Source organism: Stegostoma tigrinum, chromosome X (assembly GCF_030684315.1).
Source record: "Stegostoma tigrinum isolate sSteTig4 chromosome X, sSteTig4.hap1, whole genome shotgun sequence".
NCBI classification, from domain to species: Eukaryota; Metazoa; Chordata; class Chondrichthyes; order Orectolobiformes; family Stegostomatidae; genus Stegostoma; species Stegostoma tigrinum.
The window spans coordinates 18,157,727-18,181,582 of record NC_081404.1 but is presented as its reverse complement, the minus strand read 5'-3'; the positions used below and the strand labels follow the sequence as shown (position 1 = coordinate 18,181,582).

Sequence of the window (23,856 nt, the reverse complement as noted above, 5' to 3'; positions counted from 1 at the left end):
ACCCACAATGTTGTTCCGGAGGAACTTCCAGAATTTTAGAACATAGAAAAGTACAGCACAGTACTGGTCCTTCGGCCCACAGTGTTGTGTCGTGGAATATTCCTAATCCAAAAATAAATTAACCTAACCTACATTCCCCTCAATTCACTGCTGTCCATGTGCATGTCCAGCAGTCGCTTAAATGTCACTAATGACTCTGCTTCCATGACTACCACTGGTAAACTATTCCATGTGCTCACAACTCTCTGGGTGAAGAACCTCCCTCTGACGTCTCCTCTATACCTTCCTCCTAACACCTTAAAACTATGACCCCCCCCCCCCCCCCCCCCCCCCCCCACTTCGTGGCAGTCAATCCTGCCCTGGGGAAAATTTTTGATCTAGCCATCTGATATTTTAAAGAAGAGCAGGGGAATTATTCTGAGTGGCATGACCCATATTTATCCCTCAACCAACATCACTGAAGCAAATGGTCTTATCATCACAGTGATGCTTACGGGGTTAGCCACATTTCCAACATGCTTCATTTTGCTATAGAAGTGTTTTGGGATGTCATTAAAGATATTATATCGATTTTTTTTTTTTTTTTAAAAAGTCCTTTCCATGCCTTGGTTGCAGTGAAGAATGCATGAGCTACATATACAATGCCAAAACCTGTGAATGGCAGCATCGGCAGAAACAACTGATTAGTCATAAGATTGCTCAAGTAACAGTTTAACAGAGGAGCAAAGAAAGACACTATAATGTACCCTTATTCAATGTGTTGGAGATCATTATTTTATTCTGATATCAGTAAAGAGATTTTCACAATGAAAAATGGTGTATATTCCTTTGGATGCACTCAAGCGTTCCAACTATACTTTCTCCGCCAACTCCGTTACCTCACCACACTCGTATCGGACAAAGTCCAACACTGACACACCCCTCGTATGCAGGAACTGCCCTACAGTTGTGCCTGGGTCCAGGAGAAAAGGCTGTGCCAGCATCTTGGTCTCTGTGTCATCACCAGGTGGGTCCTCCATTGAGCCTATAGACAGGGGCATCATTCCCACAATGTGCTGTCCTAACTTCCGACCCAACTCGGAGAGGTTTACATTTGAATTCTGTTCCATGGGCTTACAAATCACTAGCGCACCATATTTTCCAAATGTCATCTTTGAGAGGGTCCAGTTGTCCACTGGCAACATTCCATGAACATATGTGCCAATATAGCAATCAGTTGGCACAGCCACCCAGGAAGCTCTTCTTATAGTCATATTCTCACCAAGGTTACCTTTAAAATATTTTTAAAAAAGGGAGGTTCAAGTTTGTTTGTAAAAAGCAGGGTTCTTATTCTTGAATGAAGACATTATATGGAAAACAGATTCTTCAGTGAGAGGGAGCACTTATTGAAATACACTATATTACAAACAAACTTCAGAATGTAGGTGGTAATATATTACAGACCATTCACGGTGTCACACTTGCTGTAGGACATCCAATTTTGCCTGCATGTTATCATCTGGAGCAATGCATAGTGATGATAGAGACTCCAAACTTCTAACTATCATATAGTTGATCGAGACCCTCTCCCACTCTTTTACCAGCTGCCATGACATAGGCTGAAAGGGCTCACAGGTTGGTGTTCAATCTGTTTGGCTGTGTTATGAACACACCTTCCTGATAACCAAATCTCAGGGTGGGACTCCAATCTTGAGCTTCAGGTAGGTATATCACCCACTCTGCTCCAAGATCACCTTATAAGTTAATTACCAACTTGGTGTAGTAATTGGAGTACATTGGGAGATCAAGGTCAAAATCACTGCTGAGGAAATGGATACTTCAGCATTTTTTACCCTAGTGCATCAGTAGCAGGCACTGCCACACAAAACAAGTTCAAATATCTAGACATTTGTTCCTTTGCCTCTAGTCAGGCTGTCTTTCAATATCAACTTTTACTGTCTCTCCATTTTATAGATGTTATGACCATTGCACCTCTGAGCTTTCCTCTCTTCCTTCTCATAGGCTTCAAATCCCATCCTATAAACTTTTCCTTCTGGCACCCTCACTGTGCTGACATAAAAATGACTGCAGTCTCTGACTCCAACAGATTTTGTCTCAGGATCTCAAAGCTGTGCATGGTTTTGTTTCCCTTGCGTTTGAAACTTCAAATAGTGATGACATTTCGAAAGTACTTCATTGATAGTCGTGCGCTTTGAGACATCCTAAGCTTGTGAAAGGTATAATATTGTTAGAAAGCTTCCTTTCCTTTCTCTCTCAGTCTTTTCCTCTGGCATCAACCTGGACTAGACCACTGGGATGGTCATATTTATATAAAAAATGTTTTTTTGAAGAAACTTGTATTTTAAGCAAGAATAGATACCTATGCTGCCACCACCACCCCCACAAAGAAAAGGTCAAAGCAGCTCAGTGATATATGCTTATCCTGCTGATCTTACCAATAGCTAGGGCAAGCTGGTCAGCAAGAGGACGGCTGTCTAAACTGGTTTTCAATTGTGTTATTTCTTCAGTTGTAAGGGAATTCTGCAAAGTAATTGCGAAACTTTAATATACATGAGATTATAAAAGTTGTCACTTATTAATCAGAATCTTTCTCAACCCATCCTTTGAACAAAAAATTTCATTTGAATCTATAGAACATAATGCTGGAAGGAGGCTCTTTCCCCCCACCACCCCCACCCCCAATAGCAGCCCAGCATAATTTGTGCCACTATTTTCTCTTTTGCTGTTTCTAGCTGGCAGTGCTGGACTTCCTCTTGCTGCCTTGTGGGCAGAAACTAACTATTGTTATTTTGTGGCGGAGCACCTTGGCATTTTGACACAATCTGTCAGAAGGAAACACCAATCTGGAAGTGCTACATAAATACAAGATTAAGGAAGGACGGTGGAGAAGGCAGAAGGAGAAGTCATGGAACCCTGATAGTACAGAAGATATTAGGACCATGCTTTTTAGGAAACTCACGAGAGCAAACCTCTCACTAAGCAATAGGAAAATATGTATTGGGTGGCACAGTGTCACAAGCTGGCACAATACAGGACAAATATTTGGTCCAGGAATGCTCCACCTGCTGATCCTTCATAATGGGGTGTAGAAAATAGAAGAACAATCCCTGCCAATTCTCTTTTGGTGAATTTTATAGTTCCTGATAACAAGAAAGACGAGTGGTATACCATGACAGCAGGTAGTTGCTATAGCAAATTCAATAATCCAATATTTGAAGCAGAACTCCAAGGCATTGTTGATGGTTAAGCAGCCAGTCTTGTGTTACTAATAAAACATCAGGGATTGAGCAGTCAATGGAAGATGGGACTATTCTGATTTAACTTCATACAACTTTACACGACAACGCCCTAATGAATTGTGTAGACCTGGCTGGATCAGCAACGAGAAATTTTCTCAGTGCTCTCAACAGCTAGACTACCTGGGTTTAGCTGGTTAAAACTCAAGAGCAGCCCAGGCATACTTGTAGGTTTTGCTCCTACTGGGAAAGGTCTGCATTCAGCAAAAAAAAACCTAGCAGGTATAGCCTTCTCCGTAACAAAAACAGAAATTGCTGGAAAAGCTCAGCAGGTCTGGCAGCATCTGTGGAGAGAAATCAGAGTTTATGTTTCGAGTTGAGTGACCCTTTTTCCGAAAGCCTAAGTAATTTAGTTTGGAGACTCAAATGATGGTGATGAGCTTCAGCTGGCAAACAAGATTGCAGTTTTACTAGAAATAGGAAACACAGACAAACCTTGTTGTAATTCATGGTGTTTGCATGCTTGGAGTGACAGTGTGTCATTGTGGCAATGGCTGCTTGATGCACTAGCTGCTGGAATTTGACATTCCGGGCAACAAAATCTGTTTCACAATTCACCTGTTGTAGGGGGGAAAAAAAAACATTTGTCAAAAAGGACCATTTTATTTGTAGGATTATTGATTCATATGGAATCTCATAACACAAGAGGAAACTGTTCAGCCCATCAGGCTTTACTAGCTCTTCGGAAGATCAGATATAAAACTAATTCAAGTAGTTTTATTCCCCAACCTGCTTTTTCAGCAATTGTTAACTGGTTCACATATTAATTCTATTAGGATAGGACACAGAATGACTCATGTGAATGTAGATTCCACAGTAAATTGAGGGAATTAGATATGTACTTAAAAAGGAGAAATTTGTAGGGCTCTGATGAAAGAGCAAGATGGGTTGGTGGTGAGGAGTGGATATCCCTTTCAGAGAACCGATGCAGGTACAATAGACTGGATGCTGTTCTATACTGTAAATGGCATGATTTAACACATTTGTATCACTTCAAACCAAACATTCTTTATCTTTACCTCCACCAAGACAGCTGAGTTTCCATCTTGCAGCAGTCCAATGAGGCCCTCGTTTGTTTTACGACCTTGGAGTTTAGAAGCTTTACTCCATCCTTCCTTATGGGCCTGTCTGTGCAGCCAGGCTTCAGCCTTTGAAAATAAACCACTTTGATTACCTTCTGGACAGTAACAAATTATTTCATCCCTGGAAACCATGATATTTCCCTCATTAATCCTCTGGAGTCTGCACCCTTTCGCCAGCCATCTTCAAATATCGCAAGCAATTTAATTTGTTTACATTTCAAATGCAGAATATTATTTCACAGTCTACATGGCTTTAATACATTTTCTACTCCATTCTTGAATCATGTATATAGGGAACGGGCTTGTGTATTTGTAATGGGTATTACAAGGATGCTGTCAGACTACTGGCTGAAAATGGAGTCAGACACTCATTGAGAAAGTAAGCCTGAGTTTTTAATGTATGAGCAATTGGATAAGGTGATATCATGTTTGCATTATGAGAGGGGTCCACACTGTAATAGACTGCATCCCTACTTTACAAAATTAATTCCACTTTAGATTACTTTATCCTGTAAAGCACTTTGGGACATCCCAAGGTTGTGACAAGTGCAACAAAAACATGAGTCGTGTCAGCATAAGTATCACAGATGTGGAGGATTTGAATATTGAAAATCATATCATCATTGCATCCTTTGCTGATTTTCACTCACAATTCTATACCAGAAACTGTGTGAATATGAAGCATCAGTTCAGGTACTGGCCTAGAGAAACTAAATGTTTATGGTGAGCAAAAGTAAAAAGTCCCAGGAACTAGACCAAGCTGTAAGGGGTAGAACTTGTATGTGAAGCCTTGAACAGTTGGAGAGCCTGCCAACACCAAAAATGAGGCTCCCACATGAGGAATGGCAGTTTAGATGGAAATGAGGTTATGCTCTTTGTAGAAAAATAAAGGGGCTGAATATAATTTAAGTGGAGAAATGCTGCAAAGTTACAGCACATAAGGATTTGGGAATCCTCACACATGAATCACAAAAAGCTTTCCTCCAACTTCAGCAGGTAATAGGGGAGGCAAATTGAATAAAGGCCTTTTTTTTTGAAGAGAATGAAGTATAAAAATAAGGAGTTCTTGCTAAAACAATGCAAGACACTTATTAGAACACATCTAGAATATTGCAAACAGCTCTGGTCCCCTGATCTAAGGAAAGATATATTGATATTGGAGGCAGCCCAGAGAAGGTTGGGTCGGTTGAGCTTGTATTCACTGAAGTTTAAAACAATGAGAGGCAATCTTACCGAAACATGCAAGATTCTCTGGAACCTGAGAGTGTGGAAAGGTTGTTTTCTCTTGGTGGGAGAGTCTAGGATCACAGGGCATAACCTCAGAATTAAGGGTCATTCATTTAAGACAAAGGAGGAATTTTTCTTTCAGAGGATAATGAATCTGTGAAATCTTTTACCACAGAGAGCTCGTAGAGGCTTTATTGTTAAGTATATTCAAGGCTGAGACAGATTTTTAATCAGTAAGGAAATCAGGGTTCTGTGGAACAGAGAGGGAAGTGAAACTGTAGATGATCAGATCAGCCATGATTTCACTAATTGGCGGAGCAGACTCGATGAGGTGAATGGTCTACTTCTGCTCCGACATCTAATGGTCTCATGGTGATCTATAACCCAAGAAAGTCCCAGTTTAATTTCTGATGTGTTCAGTCTGCCGCTGTAGTCAAGGCAACTGTGGAATGCTGCAACATCCCAGGAATAGCAAAGAGGTGACAAAAATAATTATCTTGAATTTCCTGCTTGCTATCCAATCAACTTGGGATTGCTCATGATAGCCCCACAGTCAAATAGTCAGCTAAAGATACAATCAAGTTTTATATCTGAAGAATGCCCTCTTGAAGTGAGGTATCAAAGGGATGCCTTTACCTATGGAACCATATCGTACTTTCAGGTTGGAGTTTGAAGGGAAACATACATTAGGGTACCCAACAGCAACTTTAACATTACAATTTCCACATACCTGCTGAAGGTCACTGCTAAACTTCTCTAAGGCTTTCTTACAATTTGTAAACGAGTATCCTGTCTTTTTCCGGAGTTTCAGGAGGAGTTCTTTATCAGCTGCCATTAATCTAACCCCAGAACAGTGCCGAAACTGGGTTGACCGTGCAGAAAAGATCTAACAAAAGTGAATAGAAATCTTACAGAACTTGTAACACAATCTGCACATTTACACATTAGTTCCACAATGTTGCTTACCAAAATTCTATCAAACGTCACAATCCCATCTCGCTTGCTCGTGGTGCACTCTCAGGATTGCTCCAACTCAGTAGTTTGTGACAGAGGGATATAGTTTCTGTGTTTCCTTCTGACTATACAGTGAGTCTGCCAGTTTAGTCACGTTTCAGTGGGCAGATATCATGGGAAGCTAGGCACTTCTCAACAAGGAGAAAATATTTGCAAGGCCAATTATTGTGTCAAAAAGAATGGAATTTAAATGGGGATCTTTCACTTGTACGGGAGCTGGGAGGCTCCATGTGCTCAGTAGCTTGCTCTTCAGGATAGCAAAAACTGCAGATGCTGGAGTCACAGACAACACAAGTGTGGAGCTGGAGGAACACAAGCGGGTTGAGCAGTATCAGAGGAGCAGGAAAGCTGATGTTTGGGTTGGGACTCTTCTTCGGAAATGGGGAGGGGGAAGGGATCTGGAAAGTAAAGAGAGAGAGAAGGGTTGGGGCTGGGGAAAGGTAGTTGGGATGGTGATAGGTAGGGAGGACGCAGGTAGGGAGTGGCAGAGATTGATCGGTGGGATGGGTGGGCCAGATAGGTGGGGGAGAAGATGGACAAGTTGCGTCAGGTCAAAGAGGTTCGGGAGGGAGGATGGGTGGGGCTGGGGAAAGATAGGTGGGGTGGCAACAGGTTGATGACTATATCAGCACTGCCTTGTGCTCCCATGAGGAGCTCGAACAATTCACCCTTTCACTTTTCACCCCAACCTTAGATTCACCTGGACCATCTCCAATACCACCCTCCACTTCCTGGACCTCTCTGTCTCCATCTTTGGTAACCACCCCAACACCAACATCTATTTCAAGCCCACCGACTCCCACAGCTACCTGGACTACACCTCCTCTCACCCACTTTCCTGCAAGAGTGGAGCGGCGCAATGGCTCAGTGGTTAGCACTGCTGCCTCACAGCGCCAGGGACCCGGGATCAATTCTGCCCTCGAATGACTTGTGGAGTTTGCATGTTCTCCCCGTGTCTGCGTGGCTTTCCTCCGGGTACTCCGTTTTCCTCCCACAGTCCTAAGATATGCAGGCTAGATGGATTGGCCATTCTAAATTGCTAGTAGTGTTCAGGGATGTGTAAATTAGAGGGATGGGTCTGGGTGGACTTATTGGGCTGAAGGGCCTGTTTCTGCACTGTAAGGATTCTACTACCACCTCCTTGACCCGACATAACCTGTCCATCTTCTCTCCCACTTTCCTGCCCCACCCATCCCACTGACCAATTCCCACCATTCCCTACCTGCATCCACCTACCTTTCCCCAGCCCCACCTCTCCTCTCAGTATTTATTTTCCAGCTCCCTTTCCTCTCCCCATTTTTGAAGATGGGTCCCAATCCAAAACATCAACTTTCCTGCTCTTCTGATGCTGCTTGGCCTGCTGTGTTCCTCCAGCTCCACACTGTGTTGTCAGTAGCTTGCTCTTGTTTTTTTTATGGGAGAGGGGCAAGAAAAGGAAAAGAGCTGAGTCCTAGCTGTCAAAATCCCACAGTCAGGCCGGCTAATAATCTAGGACACAGCAGATCAGCATGGGAGTAAAGCTGTACAGTAACTGAATTTTAGGATGTGCATTCATCTCTTTGTTGGCATTTGGATTTGCTCGACCTTCCACCCCATATGATTTGCTGATTTCTTGAAATCAGTGTGCAACTCAATACAGGTATATAGCCCTATTTAAAACCATAAATGTATTCTGGTTGAGGTTTCATGTTCATTTTGCACCCTTCCCCAAACTGAGTGATCCAGATTGATCTTTCCAATTTCCAATTCTGGATTAGAAAGTCATAAATACCTGCAGATCACTGGCACATTTTTATATTTTTATAAATAGTAATTACTGCACAATTGAGAAACTTGGCTTTTCAAATGCATTCACAGACCATCCAAATTTTTATACAGGTTTGAAAACCTAACCTGACAGTGAACTGTAGATCCTCAAAACTGATGGACAAAATAAAATTTTAGTTGAAATATTTATGACTGCATGAGGTCACAGTGCAGGAAATGGGTCAGGCACAGCTGAGGGCTCTGCTGTGATGGCAGGGAATTCTTGTTTGAGGAAAAAGACAGACATTTCTAAGGGCCCCTGCAGAAGGCTGCATCATCAGAATAGATGCAATGGAGACAGAGAAACTGGGAGAATAGAATAGAGTCTTTACAGAAGGCAGTTTGTGAGGATGTATAGCCGAGGTAACTGTGGGAGTCAGTGGGTTTCTTGTGGATTTTGGTGGCCAGCCTCTCCCCAGCAATGGAAACCAAGATGTCAAAGAAGACGTGGGAGGAGTCAGAAAAGGACCAAGTGATGGTGAGAGCAGGGTAGAAACTTTTAGAAAAATTGATTTGTTTTCCAATTCTGGGTGGGAGAGGGAAGCAGCACTAATTAATCAATGTACCAGGAAAGAATTGTAGGGAGGGACCCTAGTAGGTCTGGAACAAGGAATGTTCCATGTAACCCACAAAGAGACAGGCATAACTGGGGCCTGTGCATGTACCCATGGCCACACCTTTGACCTGAAGAAAGTGAGAAAAGTTAAAGGTGAAGTTGTTCAAAGTAGGGACAAGCTCAGCCAGGAGAAGGGTGATGGCGGATAGGGATGGTTCAGGCCTACTTTTGAAAAGTTTGTTCATGGGATGTTGGCATTGCCGGCTGGGTCAACATTTATTGCCCCTCCCTAATTGCTCACAGTGCTGTTAAGCATCAAGCACATTGCTATGGGTCTGGAATATGTAGACCAGACCAGGTAGGGACAACAGTTTCCTTCCCTAAAGGGCATTAGTGAACCAGATTTTTTTTATTGATAATCAACAATGATTCCAGATTTTTATTAGATTCAAATTTCACCATGTACCATGGTGAATTTCAATTTTGGGGCTTCAGAATATTACCTGGGTCTTTGAATTAATAGTCTAGTAATAATACCATGAGGCCAATGCCTCCCCCTTGAGAAAGAGACAGAGCCCTCAGACTAGCCTGATGGGGATGGACATGTGGAAGGATTACATGTCCATGGTGAAGAGGAGATGGCAGATTCCAGCAAACTGGAAGTTTTGAAACTGATCATAAGACATCAGAAGAATCATGATGTAAGTGGTAGGAAGAAGCAAGTTCCATGGGGCAGGAACAAGCTGGAACAAATGAATCTGCCCGGCCAGTCCTATATGTGGATTTTGGGAAGGTGGCGGAAGTGGGCCATTCAGGGTTGCAGGGGCAATAAGGTGGAAGGTTGTTGGGGATCAAATCCCCAGATGAGATCAGTGATGACTGTGGAAATAATAGTTTACTGGTGTGATCATGGTACAGGGAGGTGATACAAAATAGATTGTCAATTTTGGAGGTCAGTCATCTTAATCCTAGGACATCACTACAGGAGCTTTTTTTAAAAAAATAAGTCATGGGATGTGGGTGGTGCTGGCTATGCCAGCATTTACTACCCAATTTTAGTTGCCCTGAAGATGATGAGCTATCTTCTTGACCACTGCAGTTCATGTCGAGTTGGGACCCCCACAATGTGAAGGGAGTTCCAGCATTTTGAATCCTGCAGTGAATGATTCACCAGCTGACTCCCCCCAAAGCCTATCCACCATCTACAAGGCACAAGTCGGGAATGTCATAGAACCCTGTCCACTGGGAGGGTGCAGCTTCTTGGTGCCATTCAGGGCAAGGCAGCCTGCTTGATTGGCACCCCACTCACTGCCTTCAGCATCCACTCCCTCCATCATCAACACACTGTGCTAGCAATGTGTACCATCTACAGCAGGGCTTCTCAAAGTGAGGGACTGGGACCATAAGTAGGTTTGTGAGCTCTGAAGCAGCAATAGATACCATGGAGCTCTGGCGAATTAATAACAACTGTACAGCTGTCCATTCGCTCTAACAGGTCTTACTGAGAGGTCACATCAACTTTCAAGACTAAAAATGGGGTCACAGAGGGAAAACATTTGGGAAGCATTCACCAAGATCCCTTAGACAGCACCACCCAAACCCACAACCATTTCCAACAAGAAGGTCAAGGGCAGCTGATACATAGGAACACCATCCCCTGCAAGTTCCCATCTGAGCCACTCACCATCCTGACTTGGTCAAAATCCTGGAATTGCCTCCCTAGGGGCATTGTGGGTCAGTCTACATCACATGGACGGCAGTGATTCAAGAAGGCAGTTCACCATCACCTTCCCAAAGGGCAACTAGGGATGGGGCAATAAATACTGGCACATCTCATCCCATGATTAAAATTTTGAAAATTATAAAACAAGGCCATTTGCTCAGTATCCGTGGCAGTTCTTTCAAAGTACATTCCCCCGCTCTTCCCATGCCTGCTCTGCGATTTCATCATTTATATATCCAATTCCAGTTTTAAAGTTACAACTGAGCCCACTGCCCTTGACTGGCAGATTATTCCAATTTGCTGCTAATTTTCTAATCCTACTGGATTTTTTGTCAATTGTTTAACTGTTCTACCATCTTCTATTTTTGTGTTGAAATCGTAAAGTAAATGCTTAGCTAAATAATTTTCAGCGATCAGAGGTTAGTTCTACATGCTCCTCCCATTCAAACATCATGCGGCAAAGGTTCAACCGAACTTGCTGGCGGAGGGTGGGCTCACATCTAAATCTCACAGAAACAACAGACGCTCCCAAACCGCCTCTTTCGATTGGTCAATCTGCTTGCCAATCAATCAATCCCAGCATGTTAGACTACCCCCGCACAAACTGCGGCCTTCGAAAGCCTATCCATTGGTACTTTAAAACCCGAAAAAAAAAACGATCAGGAACAGAATGAGAAGGGTTTCGCTCTACCTTGGAGACATCGATCCGAGTGCTCCGCAAAGCGTAGAAGGCGGCCATGGTGCTGCGCATTCTGAGAGGGTCAGCGTTACGAACAAAGCGTTACCAAAGCCAGCAAGAACAAACTACAAGTTGCGCCTGTTCAGGAGAACGAACCAAGAACAAACTACTTTGAAGGTTGCTCTGCAGCTCAAAGTTTCTGATGGCGCCCACTGGTGGCTGAAGCAGGTGACTGATACACAACTTCGGTGTCCAAATAAAAACAAAAGAACTGCAGATGCCGTAAATCAGGAACAAAAACAAAGTTGCTGGAAAAGCTCAGCAGGTCTGGCAACATCTGTGAAGGAAAAAAAAAGAGTTAACGTTTCAGGTCGGGTGACCCTTCTTCGTACTGCGTTCAACCGTTCAGTTGTGAGGAAGGGTCACCCGACCTGAAACGTTAACTCTTGTTTTCTCCATCACAGATGTTGCCAGACCTGCTGAGCTTTTCCAGCAACTTTGTTTTTGTTCAGTGTCTCTCCAACTGTTCAAGAAATATTTTCGAAAGCAGAAGCATTGTTTAACTGAATGCAGGATTCAAGTTTCAAAATTAGACCATGGTTGGAGTCATAGAAACACAGAAAAAAGTAGTAAGCCCTTCGGGCCTGTTTCACCACTCATTTATGATCATGGCTGATTCTCTACCTCAATAGGCTTTTCCCATTTCACCCCTTATCTTTTGATCCCTTTAACTCAAGTGCTATATCCAACTCTGTCAAATCATACAATGTTTTGGCCTTGACTGCTTTCTTTTGAATTCCACAGGCTCTGGGTGAAGAAATTACTTCTCATCTCAATCCTGTGGTCTACTCTGTATTCTTAGACTACAACTCCTGGTTCTGGATCCTCCCATCATCAGGAACATTATTTCTGCATTTGTCTAGTCCCATTAGAATTTTATAGGTTTCTATGAGATCTCCCAGCAGAGACTTGAGCCTATAGCCTAGGCTGACACCTCCAGGTGATGTCTTTGCAGTGGGGGTGCTAAATGAACATCCCCATGCGTTTGTGGGCTTAAAAACAAAATATCTGTGGGTGCTGTTTATCCTAGCCAACATGCCTTCCTCAACCAACACTACCAAAAACAGATGAACTAATCATGTATCCATTGTGAGAGCTTTCTGTGCATAAATTGGCTGCTGTGTGCGTATATCAATTAGCAGCTTTGAGAAAAGGAAAGAAAATTGTAGGCAATAAAGTAATCTGTAACACATGATAACGATATAAAAGATGGTTTCCTCTTCTATTTCTAACAGACCAATATGGGCCAAATCTTCAATCTCCAGCAAGAAGTGCCGAAGTGGATGATTCATCTTGGCCTCCTCCCATTATTACAGATACTAGTCTTCAACCAATTCAAATCACTCCATATGATATCAAAAAGTGGATGGAAGCACTTAATAGTGTAAAGGCTATGGGCCCTAACAACATTCCAGCAATAGTACTAAAGACTTGTACTCCAGAACTTGCCACTTTCCTTGCCAAGATCTTTCAGCACAATTACAACACTGGCATCTACCTGACAAAGTGGAAAATTGCCCAGGTATGTCCTATACACAAAAAGCAGGACAAATCCGACCTGGCCAATTACCACTTTATCAGTCTACTCTCGATCATCAGTAAAGTGATGGAAGGTGTCAGTAACAGTGCTATCAAGCACAACTGCTCAATGATGCCCAATTTGGGTTCCACCAGGGTCACTCAGCTCCTGACCTCATACAGCCTTGGTTCAAATACGGACAAAAGACTTGAATTCCAGAGGTGAAGTCAGAGTGAGAGCCCTTGACATCAATGCTGCATTTGACTGAGTGTGGCATCAAGGAGCCATAGCAAAATTTGAATCAATGGATATCAGGAGAAAACTCTCCACTAGTTGGAGTCACACCTGGCACAGGTATAAGTCAGGGTAGTGTCCTGTGCCCGACCATCTTCAGCTGCTTCATCGATGACCTTCGCTCCATCATAACGTCAGAAGTGGGGACGTTCACCAATGATTGCACAACATTCAGCACTATTTTCAACTGCTCAGATGTTGAAGCGGTCCATGTTCAAATGGAACAAGATCTGGACAATATCCAGGCTTGGGAATGATAAGTGGCAAGTCACATTCATGCCACACAAATCTCATGCAATGACCATCACCAATAAAAATAATCTAATCACCAACCCTTGACATTCAACTGTGTAATGATCAATGAACATCCTTGGGTTTACCATTGACCAGAAACTCAACTTGACTCGCCACATAAACATTGTGGCTACAAAAGCAGGTCAGATGCTAGGAATATTGCAGTGAGTAACTCATCACCTGACTCTCCAAAGTCTGCCCACCATCTGCAAGGCGTAAGTCAGGAGTGTAATGGAATACTCTCCACTTGCCTGAATGGGTGCACCTCCAACAACACTCAAGAAGCTTGACACCATCCAGGACAAAGCAGCCCACCTGGTTAGCCCCTCATTCACATACATTCACTTCTTTCACCACCAACGTTCAGGAGCAGCAGTGTGTACTATCGAAAAGATACACTATAGAAATTCAGCAAAGATCCGTAGCCAGTACCTCCCAAATACATGACCAGTTCCAATTAGAAGGACAAGGGCAGCAGATATACAGAAACACTACCACCTTCAAGTTCCTGATCAAGCCACCCACCATCCTGACTTGGAAATACATCACTGTTCCTTCAGTGTCGGTGGGTGAAAACCCTGGAATTACTCTCCCCCCCCCCCAAGGGCATTGTGGGTCAACCCACAGGTGGACTGCAGTGATTCAAGAAGGCAGCTTATCACCACCTTCTCAAGGGCAATTAGAGATGGGCAATAAAAATGCTGGCCAGCTAACTTTGCTCACATCTCAAGAGTGAATAAGAAAGTGAACTTTCTCATTTGCAATTTTCTTGTGAAACTTATGTGATCAATTTGGAATTTAGCTACATAGATCAGATGGTCCTAGGCTTGATCCCAAGCCTCTGCTGTAGTAGCAAATATTACCTAAGGTAGAATGACACTATAATTTTCCTCAGCGCTTATTAGCTAGAGAGGAAAGACAAAACATCAATATCGGATGCCTTCTAAAGTCAAATGGTCTGTCTCATCTCACGTGAATGACTACTTGGGTAAGGTATCAGAGGTTTTCTGGCATCTGTTGAACCTTGCTTAGCAAGACATAGCACTTTTGTAGCAACAGTGACTAGACTGTTGAAGTGCCTCATTGACAGTGAAACCTTTTGGGATATCTTAATATGAAAGGCACTGCAGAAATACATGTTTGTTCTTTCAATTTAACAAAATGACAAGGTGTTTGAAATATTTTGTCTTTATGAACAGTTTGGTTGCATTTTACAGAATAAAACTACTGACCAAGTTTCAGAATAGTGATAATTCCTTCGGTGTCTGTTTCTCTTTGGCAATTGCAATACAATTCTCTTAGCTTGGGAGTTAAAGCAAATATAACACAAAGTGAGATAAAACAGTGTAGAACTAGATGAACACAGCAGGCCAAGCAGCATCAGAGGAGCAGGAAAGTTTGACGTTTCGGGTCGAGACCCTTCTTTAGAAAAGTATGAAGCAGGGTCTCGACCTAAACCATCAAACTTTCCTGCTCCTCTGATGCTGCTTGGCCTGCTCTGTTCATCCAGCTTCACACCATTTTATCTCAGATTTTCAGAATTCATCGGCAGTTCCTACTATGTCTGTAAACACAAAGTGGTCAGCATACAGAAACTTGGTAACACAGCTACACAAAATGCTGACACACAGTACAGCCAAACAGGCACAGTTGGTTTGGAGGCACTTTTCTTCAATATTATGTTCAGTTTTGAGGAACTATTTATGTTTGAAAAACAACTGAAAAAATTTCCATAAATGTAATCATAAATATAATTATTTTTGGCAAGTGTGAGTTGGGTAGCATGGCTTCGTGCAGTTGGTCTTTCAGCTAACCTGGTTTAAATTCAACACAGAATGGTGTAATAAGTAGTCCTTCCAATAGATGTCTGTGAAATGAATTTGGGCACGTCCATGATCCATTTATTGTAGATCCAGTGAAAGTCTATGGCATGAATTACACTTTAAAGCTGAGGAAAAGTCAGGCTAGTGAGTTAAGGATGCTTGCCTGTGCCATGATTTAAGACACATTGTTACTGTATTGAAAGACATGCAAAGTCAACACCATGCAGTTGATTCTTTGAAGGTGAGCTGCCAGTGAAGATCCAAGGTCCATAGCATGTGTTGAATAAAGATAACCATTCAATACCAAGTATGGAAAAATATTCTTTTGTCCAGCACTAACATTCCTCACTGCAGCATAATTTCAATGTACATAATTTTGTTGTTTTCTTCATCCAAAATGTATCTTACTTCAATCAGAAAGATAGTAACATCTACATAATTATTATCAATGTTAGCTCTCAGATCGTTCAGTGAGTTTTCCATGGAGTTTCTATTCTAAGAATACCAAGATTAATACTTTACTGAAATGTTAAGTACATTAAACAAGTGTTAATATGGAGTCAACCTAGGCAGCAATGGCAACATTACATTTGGCCTCAGTATTTATTGGTTGGGATGAGGGAAGAGAGAGTCCCTGCTCCTGATCGTGCGTGCGTGCGTGTGTGTGCGCACACAAAGACATGTCAGGTAAGTACAGCTTCAGGCTTCATTCTGAACATCTCCCCTTTATCAAACCACCTGAGCTATACTGTCCACATATTAATGCTGCCAACTTAACTGAGGTTTTGGAGGGCACCCCTTCCACATGGATGTCCCAAACTGGCACCCTAGCTACAGGCAGAGAAATCAGTTTTATGCTTATTTTTGTTGATATATTTTGTATAGTGCCAGTGTTGCTCTCTGCTGAAGTGCAACTGTGAGAAAGTTGAGTAAATAACAGCAGGCAGATAATAATCAAACATGTTATTTCAGCTGTCTGCGTTTGTTCAGCTGTCCTTGTCTCTCCACAAATTCACTCTCTCAATAATTTCTTACTGCTTAAACAAAACCATTATATTTGTTCAAAAAAAAAAAACCACATCTGACAGCTCACTGAATTACTACAGCGAGGTTCTCAGCCAAAGAGGCACCAGCAACTCTTCCCAGTGATTTCAGTCCCCTTGGACCAAGGATGGGGTTGGAGATGGAGAAACAACAAGCCATAGATGGTCGAACAGCATGGGCCTTGGTTGTCGTGTCCTAAACGGTAAAATGGCCCATTAAACTCTTGCAGCTGATGTGAAAAGTAGCCATTTAGCTAAGTTGTCAATGAAACAGATTATCAGTGAAATACATTGAACTGCATCCTAGGATATGCTACCAACTTCAAGAACTAAACAGATTTTCAAGGAAGTCAAAAAGAAAATTAGAAATATTCTTATCACAAGACAGAAAATTCTTCAAAACAAGTACTACATGGGTCACCCACAGAAGGTCTGCCTCATCTTGACTGTCATATTAAAATGATAGATTTCTCTTGGTCATTGCTGCTGTCTGACACTCAGTTCTTTTTTGGTTATTTTGTACAGATTAATATTTTTCTCTTCATTCCTGTAAAGAAGTTGGCACTGAAAATGCTGAGGCAGGATCTCTTCATAGAAAAAGACAGTTGCATGCTCCCTCCGCACTTTGGAAGAGAGATAAATGGTGGCCCTCTGTGCACTAAGGTGCTGCAGAGTATGGATGAGTGAAGCGTAGGTTTCAGGGAGATACACAATGTCAGAGCCCAGAACAAAATCATAGTCAGTGGGAAAGTGACTATGGTTATTGCCCCAGGATAGGGCACAGACCTGGCAGCGATGAGCACAGGAAGAGGGGATGTTGGCCAAGACATTGTTCTCTATTTGTTTCAAAGCTTGTGGTAGGTCCGTGATGGTTACATCGCCACCTGATGAGTTAAAAGTAAAAGACATTTCTTCATTATAATTACTCCAGAGGTTTTTAAAGAGTCTGCCATTTTTAAAAGTCGCCAATCCTAAACAACAGCTTGCAACGATATAGCATTTTCAACATAGTAAATATAGCCCAAAGCAAGGAGGAGCAACAATGTTTTTGACATTGAGCCACACGAAGAGAAATTTGGAATAGGTGACCAAAAGCTCGATCAAAGAGGTAGGTTTACAGGAACCTGCAGGAGGAAACAGAGAATTTTAGGGAGGGAATTCCAGAGTAAATACTCAGATGGCTGAAGGCATGGCTGCCAATGGTGAAGTGATAAAAATCAGCAATATATGAGGGACCAAACCTAGGGGAGCAGAGAGGTCTAGAAGGATTTTAGGGCTGGAGAAGGCTATAGAGTAGAAAACTGGGTGCGTTCATTGTGTAATTTGAACAGGGGGGAAAAGGATTCTCAAGAAATCCACAAAGTTTATTTCTGCTGGCCCAACAGTCTCTCTTCCTTTGCAGACAAAAATGACTTAGCCAAATCCAAAAAGCAGCAGCATAGATTTAACAACGAAAGCATAGAGACTCCCAGGATTAGATATGTTGAAGTTTAACCAGATAAATCTGTGCAATCACCAGCTACAACAGCAAGGATCACCCTTCTGGAGCGCTGGCTTCCGGGAGTTGAGGGGGAAAGAATCCCAGCTCTCAGTGACACATCCACCATTTCTCAAGTTTCATTAGGTTGGCTGGTCAATCCTCAGCAACGCCAGAGGACCACACACCTGCCTAGTTCAGGTGTTGGATTAATAAAGAAGAGAGGGTCAAGTTGGTTGCAGACTTCTACAGCGGACTGTACCACCTTGGAGCCATCTGCTCTTTCGGAGGGTAGATGCAGAATAACGTGCGCACACACACACACACACACACCAGCTAAATCATCACAGAAATGACAATAATAATGGGTGGATCACTGGAGGGGAACTGTGTTTAGCAAGCAAACATTTCCTTTAACATAGACCCCCTCTTCCAGCAACATAAGCATGTTATTCCTGAGGAAGGAAATGCTGAGAATCTTAAATCAATAAGAGAATACTGAAAATACTCAGCAGGTCAGGCAGCCTTTGTGGAGAAGCCAACAGTTCAAAGATTATTGACCTGAAAAAATAACTCTCTTACTCTCTCCACAGAACCTACCAGCTCTGCTGACTTCTTCCAGCATTCTTTGTTTATATTTCATATGCCTTGCTTTCCGTTTTCCTCTCCAACATTACAAGCTGTAACTTTGATATGTATAAATTAGGAGCAGGAGTAGGCCGCTCAGCTCCTCTAGCCTGCTCCATCGTTTGATAAGATCACAGCTGATTTGATCGTGATCTGGAATCCTCATTATTGCTTACCTCATAATATTTGACTTTAAAAACTTACCCAAGAGAACAGCAAGAATCCCCACAATTCCAGTGCCTGCACCCAGTTCAATCACCTTCCTCCCACAGAAACTCATCTTCTGGTCCTCAAAGTATTGACAAAGAGCCAGACCCTGAAAATATCACACATCCATATTAGAACAAGTTAATTTAGAGGGTGACTTGAAGCATTGCAGTACCAACAGGTAGTGCCAGAACACAAGAGAAAGAATGAAAGGATTTGCATTTATATAGCATCTTTACAACCCCAGAATGTCCCAAAGTGCTTTGCAGCCAATTAAACATTTTTGAAATATAGTCACAGTGCGATGTAGAAAATACAGTGGCCTATTTGCACACTGCAAGCTTCCACAAACAGCAATATGATAATAAAACAGATTATTTGATCGTTAAATGGTGGTTGAAGGCTAACTGGTGAGGCCACTTTTAGAACATTGCATTTAATTCTGGACTCCCTGCTACAGGAAAGATGTTGTTAAACTTTAAAGGGTTCAGAAAAGATTTACAAAGATGCCACGGGGACTGGAGGGTTTGAGTTATAAGGACAAACTAGATAGGCTGGGGCTTTTCTCCCCTGGAGTGTTGGAGGCTGAGGGGGTGACCTTATAGAGGTTTAGAAAATCATGGGGGCCATGGATAGAATGAATAGCCAAGGTCTTTTCACCAGGGTGGGGGAGTCCAAAACTAGAGGGGCATAGGTGTAAGGTGAGGGGGAATGATTTAAAAGGGACCTGAGGGGCAGCTTTTTCATGCAGAGGGTAATGCGAGTATGTAACAAGCTGACAGAAGTGGAGGAGGCTGGTACAATTACAACATTTAAAAGGCATCTGGATGGGTACTTGAATAGGAAGGGTTTAGAGGGTTATGGGCAAAATGCTGACAAATAGGACTAGATCAGTTTAGGATATCTTGTCGGCATGGATGAGTTGGACAGAAGGGGCCTGTTTCCATCCTGTACAGCTCTATGACTCTAAATATTGCCCTTGACATGGGATAATTCCCTAGCTTCTCTTCAAAACAGCATCACAGGATCATTTGCATTAACCTAGACAGGGTCAGACTTGGTTTATCGTCTCATTCAAAAGGCAGCCCCTTCGAAAGTGCAGCTTTCTGTAGTGGTCTCACTACTGCACTGCAAGTGTCAGCCTGGACTTTATACTCAATTCTTTGGAGTAAAACCTTGAATCTTCTGACAGAGGCAAGAATGCTTTCACTGAGTCACTACTGATGCCTATATTCAAGCAGCTCCATATAGTGAGAATGAGCAATGAGTGGGGAACAGAAGTAACCACCGATTTCCCACTAGTCAGTTCAGTGCAGAATTGATTGAAGTCAGGTTAGAAAGAACTTTTATTTTTATATAACCTTGTCATGACTTCAGGCTGTCACAAAGTGTTTCACAGTCAACAATTTACTTGAAATGCATGTAAGAAAAACTGGCAGCCAATTTGTGCATAGGAAGGTCTCACAAAGAGATGAATGGGTGCATTTGGAAAGGGGGAAGGAGACACATTTTGGCCATATATATCAGGAGAACCACCCTCACCCCCAATCTCTATTGACTAGTGGTGTGGGATCCCTTTTATTCATCTGAGAGGCAAACAGGGCCTCAGTTGGGCGTCTTTTCTAAAAGATTGCAGCTTTGACAGTACAGCACTCCCTCAGCACTGCAAGGAAATATCAGGCTAGGCTACAATTGTGTGCCCAAGTTCTAGACTGGGGCTTGAACCCCCTTCGAGAGAAAAATATGGCCAATTAATAAGTTAAAATATTAATACGGCAGATAGATGAGATGTGGCTAGCTTGATTTTCCTCCATCCAATATACATGGGCAATAAATGCTAGCCAGCCAGTTATGTCCACATTCCACAAGTGAATTAAAAAAATAATTAGGTCTCGAGACTTACAGCATCCCACACTAAAGCAGCAACTCCCAGACTGGCGCTGAAGTTTTGGGTGATCTTTAAAACATGCCCACAAAACTTGTAACTGCTCTCCTCTGTGTAATATTCTGAAAAAAGACCATCATCATTGGGGAGAAAACAGGACAAATACTCTTCCACCTGGGTTTGCATCATTCTCCCTAGCGGAATGATCTTTCCCTGAGTAACGAATACTTTTCAGTCTCCCTTGCCTCCACACCAATTGCAGGATGAATTTGTTCCAAGTTGTGTTTTATTCTGTAAAATGTAAAACAGGCAAAATATAAACATATAACAATTCATTTTGGAAGGGATACAGATTTTAAAACATTCAACATGATCCCATGTGTAACACAATAGGGATTGATGTGGATGTGTTTAGTTGCTACATTACCAACATGGTTCAGGCCACTACTTGGGTGCTCTAAGCAGTCAAAACATCTAAACAAGCTGTTCTGAAGCAGTCAGAATTTAAAAGAAGAAACATCTGTGGATTAGTAGCTGCATATAAATTTCTAGCTCCTACCTGAGTGAGGCCAGGAGAATTAAGTCAGAAATAACTTTTTTTTAAAGAAAGAATCAAGAGATCTTGAAGTATATTAGATGCACAGTAACTGCAATATGTTGTTAGCAGGATAGCTCTTCAAGAGCTCATAAACTATTGCTTTAGTACACCAATCATGTTTTGATTTAGAAAAATGTGCACATATTTTGGGCTCCATATCAAAAGGAAGAATGTGCTGGCCTCAGAAGGGGTTCCAGAGGAAACTTACAAAAATAATCCCAACAATGAAGGGCTTGTCAGATGAGGAACAGTTGAGGACTCTGGGTCTGAACTTGGAGTTCAGAAGCATGAGGGGGAAATCGGATTGAAACTTACAGCATACTGACAGGCCTGGATAGAATAGACATAGAGATGATGTTTCCACTAGGACCTTTAGAACTGAAATGAGGAAGAATTTCTTCAGCCACAGGGTAGTAAATCTGTAGAAGTCATTGCCGCAGAAGGCTGTGAAAGCCAAGTCATTGAGTACATTTAAGATAGAGAAGTTCTTGATTAGTAAGGGCAGGGCGGTGGGGGGGGGGGGGGAAAGAGTTACAGGTAGAAGGCAGAAGAACATCATTAAGAAACATCTCAGCCACAATCAAATGGCACAGCAAACTCAGTAGGCCAAATAGCCTAATTCTACATATTATGGTCTTATTCATATTGCTGAAAAATAATAGATAGGCTGTCAAAGTTTTTCATCTTGTATTCATCAGAACAGAATTGTAACCTCAAATCAGAACAATTTATACTGCATGAGAAGATGGTGCCAATTGGCTGGCATGTGGACTGTGATTGTGAAGGGTATTCAGAAGTCTTACAGCATAGGAGGGCATTGAGCCCCTTGTGCCTGCACCAGCTCTTCAAACAAGCATCATGACCAAATTTCAATCTCCTCTTTTTTACTTATACGTTCAAACATTACTTATATCTAGACAGGTCATCCAATGCCCTTTTGAATGTCTCGATTGACCCCACCTTCACATTTCCAAGCTTTGGAGAATACAGCAGGGAACAACTAACTACAACCCTTCTCTTATGCTGTATAAACTGTTCTTCCCTTGGAAATTTGACATTCTTGCAGAGTGCAAGATGAAAAATTTCAAGTGTCTCTTCAGTTAACGAGTACTCTGCATTGTCTAACACGGAGCAACACATTAATACATTTAAATACGTTTTGGAGCACTTCTATCACAACTCTAGTGTGTTACAATAGTTTGTGACTCTACGAATAAAAAAAAAACCACATGCAACATTACTCCAAAACACGCTTCGTCGAACCTGACAATATGGTTATGGAGGTGCCAGTGTTGGGCTAGAGTAGACAAAGTCAGAAATCACACGACATCGGGTTATAGTCCAACAGATTTATTTGAAAACACAAACTTACGATGTTAAGAGCGCTCGTGTTTTCAATTAAAACCAGGTATGGTCCGACATAACAAAGTGTGGAGCTGGATGAACACAGCAGGCCCAGCAGCATCTCAGGTGCACAAAAGCTGACGTTTCGGGCCTGGACCCTTCATCAGAAAAGGGGGATGCTGCCTGGCCTGCTGTTGTCATCCAGCTCCACACTTTGTTATCGACACCGGCATCTCGGGTATGGTCCGCCCTTGACACACACGTCTGATTGGTCCATTCAAGATACCGCACGTGGACAGTTCCGTTTCTGATTGATCAACCTGGCTGCCGGTCACACGTCACCGATCATGAGCGCCTAACCTCAGTCATCCAGCTATCTGCTAATTGCGGATGCGTATGTAAGTTTGTTGGTTTTTTAAAACTTTTTTTTGATGGCAGATAAAGAGAAACCTTTGTCCGTGAAACGCCGACTCGCTGGTGACCGACCTCAACCAGCCAACGGAAAGATAACAGGACCAAACTTCTCGGTGTACGGCCTAGAGCTTCTCGAAATCGTATCACGTGAAGATGGAATTTAAACAGCTCCCACTGCTGGCTAAAGCCAGCTACTGACAGGGCAAGAAAATAATCTGTCAAAATATGAAGGCTAGCTAATATATCTTCCTGGCGTTTATGGATGTACTCTTCAGGGGAAGTAGGGTCAGAGGGTACAGGATAATTGATTCTAGCCCTCCTTAAACCTCCTCCTCCTTCTTCACTTAAGATGCTCCTTAAAACTTATCCCTTTGACCAAGCTTTTGGATACCTGACATAATAACTCCTTAGCTGCTGGTGTGATTTCAGTACGATATGATCCTTTGAACCTTTTGAGACAGCGCTTTAAGGTTTTGAGGAAAAGGAGACAAATGTGAGCAAGAGATAGTAGGAACTGCCGATGCTGGAGAATCTGAGATAACGAGGTGTAGAGCTGGATGAACGCAGCAGGCCAAGCAGCATCTACAGGACTAGACAGGGTAGATACAGGGAGGATGTTCCTGATGGTGGATGTGTCCAGAACCAGGGTCACAGTCTGAGGATTTGGTGTAGACCATTTAGAATGGAGATGAGACATTTCTTCACCCAAAGAGTGGCAAGCCTATGGAATTCATTACCACAGGAAGTAGTTGATACCAAAACATTGAACATATTTAAGAGGCAGCTAGATATAACACTTGGGGTGAATGAGATCCAAGGTTATGGGGAGAAAGCAGGACTAGGCCATTGAGTTGGACGATCAGCCATGATCGTGATGAATGACAGAGC

At 42.5% G+C, this 23,856-nt stretch overlaps 2 protein-coding genes and 1 long non-coding RNA gene across 4 annotated transcripts in view; 1 reads left to right on the top strand and 2 right to left on the bottom strand.

Annotated features, from left to right (window-relative positions):
• Positions 1-748: 748 nt before the first annotated feature.
• On the bottom strand, positions 749-18,836 carry tsfm (Ts translation elongation factor, mitochondrial). 2 transcript variants are annotated; one of them, XM_048523447.2, is made up of 6 exons: positions 18,725-18,836; positions 6,336-6,491; positions 4,316-4,444; positions 3,732-3,854; positions 2,436-2,520; positions 749-1,270 (listed from the first exon to the last, which is right to left on the bottom strand). In XM_048523447.2, the coding sequence occupies exons 2-6, from the start codon at positions 6,438-6,440 to the stop codon at positions 852-854; spliced, it is 861 nt and encodes a 286-aa protein (XP_048379404.1). In that variant the 5' UTR covers positions 6,441-6,491; positions 18,725-18,836; the 3' UTR covers positions 749-851. The 2 variants fall into 2 exon arrangements, with proteins under 2 accessions (XP_048379404.1, XP_048379403.1); XM_048523446.2 differs by lacking the exon at positions 18,725-18,836 and adding an exon at positions 11,396-11,566.
• Positions 16,493-22,987, bottom strand: LOC125448275 (EEF1A lysine methyltransferase 3-like). The gene is made up of 4 exons (XM_048523449.2): positions 22,583-22,987; positions 20,631-20,903; positions 18,725-18,836; positions 16,493-17,300 (listed from the first exon to the last, which is right to left on the bottom strand). Exons 2-4 carry the CDS (start codon positions 20,799-20,801, stop codon positions 16,894-16,896), a joined length of 690 nt encoding a protein of 229 aa, XP_048379406.1. The 5' UTR covers positions 20,802-20,903; positions 22,583-22,987; the 3' UTR covers positions 16,493-16,893.
• LOC125448276 (uncharacterized) overlaps positions 22,871-23,856 on the top strand; it is a 143,976-nt gene continuing 142,990 nt past the window's right edge. Inside the window, exon 1 of the long non-coding RNA XR_009443518.1 lies at positions 22,871-22,952. This is a non-coding gene — a long non-coding RNA (uncharacterized LOC125448276). The remainder of the gene's footprint in view (positions 22,953-23,856) is intronic.

Bases quoted from the DNA above. Each gene is read 5' to 3' on its own strand.
- tsfm (XM_048523446.2), bottom strand. From the start codon at position 11,455: ATGCGCAGCACCATGGCCGCCTTCTACGCTTTGCGGAGCACTCGGATC. The intron at 3,855-4,315 runs GTAAAGATAAAG...CCCCTACAACAG, and splicing joins ACTCAGCTGTCTTGGTGGAG to GTGAATTGTGAAACAGATTT. The intron at 2,521-3,731 runs GTTTGTCTGTGT...ATTACTTTGCAG, and splicing joins ACACCATGAATTACAACAAG to AATTCCCTTACAACTGAAGA.
- LOC125448275 (XM_048523449.2), bottom strand. From the start codon at position 20,801: ATGATGCAAACCCAGGTGGAAGAGTATTTGTCCTGTTTTCTCCCCAAT. The intron at 18,837-20,630 runs GTAAGTCTCGAG...TGATATTTTCAG, and splicing joins CTGCTTTAGTGTGGGATGCT to GGTCTGGCTCTTTGTCAATA. The intron at 17,301-18,724 runs GTAAGTTTTTAA...TTAACTCATCAG, and splicing joins GATTCTTGCTGTTCTCTTGG to GTGGCGATGTAACCATCACG.